This window comes from Alligator sinensis, unplaced genomic scaffold, assembly GCF_000455745.1.
Source record: "Alligator sinensis unplaced genomic scaffold, ASM45574v1 scaffold583_1, whole genome shotgun sequence".
NCBI classification, from domain to species: Eukaryota; Metazoa; Chordata; order Crocodylia; family Alligatoridae; genus Alligator; species Alligator sinensis.
Genome location: NW_005841983.1, coordinates 1500058 through 1505757, shown reverse-complemented (window position 1 = coordinate 1505757; position 5700 = coordinate 1500058). Strand labels below are relative to the sequence as shown.

Sequence of the window (5700 nt, the reverse complement as noted above, 5' to 3'; positions counted from 1 at the left end):
CTCCTAGGTTATAAAGTACAGTCCCCTTTTAAAGACAGGCAACCATGTCACAATCCTATTCATGAACTTATCAAGCTCCGAACTGAAATTAGGTTGGGGTTTTTTTTAGCCCCACTGGTCCTCTAGTCCTGTTAGATAGAATCTCCAAATCTTCGAATCAGCCGGGCCCACCCCCACCTGCTCTCCCAGCCCGGCAATGGCTGCCCCGCCCACCCCAACTCCCGGCTCTTTGGGGAAAAAAAGCCCTGGCTCAGTGGGTGCTGCTGGGTGGGGGGCAATCCTTGCTGCCCCCCCACTGCATGGGGGGCTCTTGTCCCCCACTGCATGGGGATCCCCTGCTTGCTCTCCCAGCCCCCCATGGGTGCCCCCGGGGCGCGGGGGGCCCCGGGTGGGGGGGGGGGGGGGGGTTTCTTAAAGGGACAGAGCTGGCCTGGGCAAAGCACCCATGCAGCATGGGACACTGGGGGGCAGCAGGGATTCCGCCCCCTCCCAGCAGCACCTGGTAAACACCAGGGCTTTTTTTTAAAGTACCAAGCTGGAGCAGGCAGGGCAGCCATGGGGGGGGCGGGGGCTGGGGGAGCTGGCAAGGGTCCCCCCATGGTCCCCTCCCTCCTCTCTCCCCTGCCCCTGGTACCTACCAGCTCGGAGTCCAGCTGCAGCTCCCTGCTGCAGCCCTGGAGACTGTCTAAATCAAAGCTCTCCGAATCTTTTCTGACGATTTGGAGAGTTTTGAATTGATTCAGACCTTTAATTGGTCCCCTGATTCAATTCGGATTCAGAGGTCTGGCCACCAAATAGTGCCGAATCTCCTCCGAATCAAATCATCACCTGAAGCTTCACACAGCCCTACAAAGCAACTAAGAGGTACAGAAAAATGAGGGGAAAAATTAGATGAATAAGTTTTATTACAAACGTGAAAGCAAGAAAACTCCGAGCTTCATATATATTAGTCAGAACTCAAACGACTTTCATAGGGATAGCAAAAGGCAATTTTCTTCTCCTTGGCAACATTTTAAATTCTTGTTCAAAACCACAGAGGCTATTAAAAAGAAAGTGAAACTTTTCTAAATTTTAGTAAATGTCTTATTTTTTAGATAGCCTCATCCTTCAAAAACAAATTAAATATTTTTGTGAAAGCTGATTTGAGGCAGAGACCAAAAATGCGAAGATTCATCCTGAATGTTTATAATCTACCAAAACTATATGAGACATAAGAACAGGGCATTATAACGGAAAGTCACCAGAAACCTTAAGAGAAGGGTAATTATTGGTCCCCTACTATGCACACTCTCCAAATATAAACAGAACATACAACCACATTTACATAAAAGAATTTAGTGTACCTGTCTGAAACAATGTGGAGGAGCAGCTACTGATCCAGTCTCTTTCAAGTAATCATCCCAATTAAACTGTTCTGAAAAAGAAAAAAAAAAAATCAGACAGCTTTTAAGGGAATAGTTTAGCAAACTTTTTGGGAAAAGCAACGATTTTTTAAATGCTAATCCTTGCTTTTTAAATTGTAAAAAAAGGAAATTCCTCATTTGTGAAAGAGATGAGTTTGACAGACCTTCAGATGATTTTGAAATTCTGGTAATCCACAGGAAAGACACCCTACAGGCAGATTCAAAACAAAGCTCACACATATTTCCTCCTTAGTGAGGAAAGATGATTCAGTAGTTAGGGGACACTAGAGACCTGGATTCAGTTCCCTGCTCCACCACAAACCTCTCGGTGGTCTTTTACAAGTCACTTTAGTCTCTCTGTGCTTCAGTTTTGAGCCTGTAATACAAGAATAGCAGCACACTCTACCTCAGAGGAGTGTTATGAGGGTAAATATGTTAGGAACCATAAGATACTCACATATTACAGTTATGGGTCCAGGTAAGGTTCCTAACATTGTCTTCAGAATAACCAGCAAATATCTCCAGTCTACTAAGAATCAGGAGTGCAAATGGAATCTGTGAACATGATCCTAAGGACTTGTCACTGCCTTATAGCTGCACCTGGGATTGCCTTAAGCATCACATCCACACCCTCACTTGCAATTTTAATGCACCCCAGTACTACTGTCAGGCTGTTACAATCTCAGGACTGCTTCTTGTTATGTGCTTGAGGCCATTCTAAGGCAGCTCCACTGCCTCATTTCCAAGGCATAATGTGTCGAGCAGGAATATGTTGGCGGTATGTGCTTTACACCCGCAGTCTCAGGCACAGCATAGAGGCAATGTGGACTTACCCTGAATCCAAGCCAGAAAAATAAGTTCTATGTTTGCTATAAACGAAATTGCCTCTCAGGGGAAAAAAAGTAAGCATTTTGCCTTAAAGCTTAGCAACAGAATCAAGTAACTGCTTATGTAGCACCAGTCATTTCAAATTCTTTGCAAGGTTAAAAGTGATTATTTCTTTTTACATTTCATTTACCTAAAGGCCTAGAAAAACCTGAAGCTAATGGATGGATCAATACAAGATGCTACATAGCCAAAGATATAAATAAGCAATGCACAGATATAACGCATTAAAAAGCCAAGAACTATAATTATACAACCCACATATTGCTTCTACAATGGAACGGTCTCAAAATTTTTAGCAAATCTATTCATTTTTCCTGGTTTTATAACTGCAATGTTTCCTACAGCTGCCTCAAAAATGATATTCTAAATGAGAAAACTAAAATGGTGTAATGATGCCACCTAGTGGATCAACCAACCTGTAGTTTTCAAAGTGTTTGGAATTTGAGAGACTTTGAAAAAGAGGCTTGGATAGACTACAAAACTAATGGAAAAATCAGCTCACAGTAAATGATTCAATATGAAATATGTTTCATTTTATATTGCCCTCAATTCAAGGAACAGAATGTTTGTCTAAATTACAAGAAAACATAAATTCATGTTATCCAATAAATATATAATTGCTCCCCATACATACACTGTCCCTCCAGAGAAGTAATCATTACACAGAGAAATGAGCAACTAAAAGGACTGTGAGGGCACAAGAATAAATTAATATAAACTGGCCATGAATATAATTTAAACTGAAAATTAGAAGGAGGTTTCTATCATAGAAGTAATGTTTTAGAACAACTTCTGAGGAGAGTGATGCCCTTGGGTGTGTGTAGATGAAACAAGGTGCATGTGTGCACAACAGTTTAAAGCGGGTTAAATGCTTTTGCACTGCTTTAATGGAGTTGGTGTTTGCATGCATCGGCAGCATATCATGCATTAATTCCAGCCACTGTAGCACATTCGGCAGTATATTGAGCCTTAAATGACTTTGGGGCACAGGAAACTAAAACACCTCCAAGGAGTTTTAGTTTGCTGCCCTACAGCCGCGGAGTGAAGCACCGGGCTTCGTGTGGCTCAGGGGTTCTGCAGGCAGCCCGTACAGGCAGTCTGGCAGCAGCCTGGGAAGGCAGGCTCCACGAAAGAAAAAAAAAAAAAAGCAGCGGTGAGCCTGATTTCCCCCCACACCCCTCCTGGAACCTGCTTGCCTGCATGAGCTGCATAGGAACCCAGTCTTTGACTCCACAGCTGCGGTGTACCCTGAGACTGCCCAAGCCAGGTGCCTGCGGGTGGGTGCCACCTGGGGGGTGGGGTGAGCTGCTGCCGTGGAGGGAAGCAAACCCACCACAGTCCAAGGATCGTTCCGCCTGCCAGCAGCTTGCCCTCCCCTCTGCTGGAGAGGCAGGTAATACATGGGTGTACACGACACGGAGGTTTACTTCACCCTAAATTCAAGCGGTGGTTTTAAAAACCCACGGCTTCCATTTAGGGCGAAGTAAACCTCCATGTCGTATACGCACCCCCTTAGATGCAACTATGCATCATATGCTGCAATACTTAATCCTTTACAAGAAAAGACTAATTAGGAAATAATTTTGAATAAAGTTTCCAATAAGATGTTTATCTGCAGTACAAAAGTTCTTCTCTACCACTGTACAGGAACAATAATCCTACTTTACAATTTTTCCATCAGGGCACCATGGAAATCTAGGTCAGTGGTTCTCAACCTTTTTAGACACAAAGCACCCCTTCATTTGACCTGAAACACCTCTCCATGACTCCTGTGAACTGTGCAGCACCCCGTTTAAAACACTAGCTCATATATTACAGTGCTTATCACCTTGCAGAAGAGCCAGAAGTGAGGGAAGAACAGTGGCCAGCAAGGGAAAAACCTGAGCCTGCACTTATCTCCTCACGTCTCATGGCACCCTTCAAAAAATCTCCAAGCACCCCACAGTGCCCTAGCACTTTAGTTACAAATCACTGCCCTAGGTCTATTTCCCTACAGTTTTAAATTTCCCTTGGCCCATGACTGTGTCTTTGATCTGAAAGCCAAGTTCTTTGTTCTAGGTTGCCATTATTTCTCTAAGGTCCTCTCTCATTTCTTCTGTAGAAGGTAGCTCCACTTTCTTTTGGGGGCTGCCATGACTCTGGAAGACAGGCTTCTCATAACATACTGGAATCTACATCTCTTACCTTTAACACTGCAGGAAGAGTCTGTCTCTTCCCAAATCCCTCTCTTAAAAGAAAGGACAACTCTCCACTAAGACTGAAAACAAGATGTCCTCAAGTTTTAGCAACAATCTGTATCACTGACAGACTTAACTGCCTACTTTGGTAACCCATACATACCCAAACCATCCCCTGGTTGCTCCTAAAGAAAACACCAGACAGAATTAAACTGAGACTTGTGTCCAAACCAGCAACTTCTCTTCAGGTTCAAAGTTTCTTTGGAATACTGGTGCAGTTAAGTAGGCAGCCTCAACAGAGCCTGACTCATGGTTGAAAAGGTACTCCCTTTTCTCCTGAGGCAACCTCTGTGGTTTGCTAAATCTCTTCAACCTGTAAATTGTCCCTCCTTTCTTTGCAAACTGCTGGGACACTTGTGCTTTTAAGCGTTATCTGGATTTAATTTCAATTTTGCTTGGTGCGGCGATTGCTTCACCTACACTTGCACGTGGGGTAGTTAAAATATCAACTATTTACCGCCCCCCCTCCCCCCCACAACAAATATCTCCCTGCCTTTATTTCTTATGCGTACTTTCCTGCTTCCCAAATATCCTCCCCATCATTTAGTTGTAGTTCTTCTCTTTATCACAGGCTTTACCACCTCTCTCTCATCTCTCCTTCAGCTCTTCTACTCTCCATTTTTCCTACCTGCACCTCTGTGTTTCAGCCTCTCTCCAGCACTCTGACCTCAGTCAAGTAGCCTTTGATCTCATGTTGGTTACTCAAGTAGTGAGTGGGCTAGCTAAAGTATAACCACAGGCCTTACAGTAAATCTTCACTCATCTAGCACTCCGGAGAAGCTGAATTGAAGGTTTCTGAAGCACAATGAATTCCGCTACAGCTGTTTCTTGGTCCAAAGACAGGCAAATTTTACAATGGGTGTCAAACTGTTGCTTCTGCTCTCATATGTAAGTCAGCTGTTTTCTTGTAAATTCCTGAGACAAAGCTAGGGTGCAGCTGCATCTGATACCAGATGTCAGAGCAATATTTTCAAGTATAGACATGGTATTTGAGTTCCTAAGCATGACTGGAGTATCTCTGCCTAAGATAGGAAAGCAACTGGAACACTAATTACAGAAGCATTTCCTCTGCTGCTAGGCATATAATGAAAAGAAAGAGCAACAGACAAGAAATGCAGAGAGCCCTACCGACAGTCAGAAATAGAGGAAGAACCCCCCACCCCCAGCAGCTC

The 5700-nt window shown here is 43.9% G+C and overlaps 1 protein-coding gene across 8 annotated transcripts in view; it reads right to left on the bottom strand.

The window, feature by feature from the left end:
* The window catches only part of SCML2 (Scm polycomb group protein like 2), a 109564-nt gene that overhangs the window by 74720 nt on the left and 29144 nt on the right, over window positions 1-5700 (bottom strand). For 6 of the 8 annotated variants that reach the window (XM_025201110.1, XM_014518796.2, XM_025201107.1 and 3 more), the window contains one exon: window positions 1344-1414. The exons of the other annotated variants lie outside the window; for them this stretch is intronic. Coding sequence is in view for 4 of the 6 variants with exons in the window: in XM_014518796.2 (XP_014374282.1) it covers window positions 1344-1414 (71 nt within the window). In the remaining 2 variants the exon portion in view is untranslated. The remainder of the gene's footprint in view (window positions 1-1343; window positions 1415-5700) is intronic. 8 annotated transcript variants of the gene reach the window in all.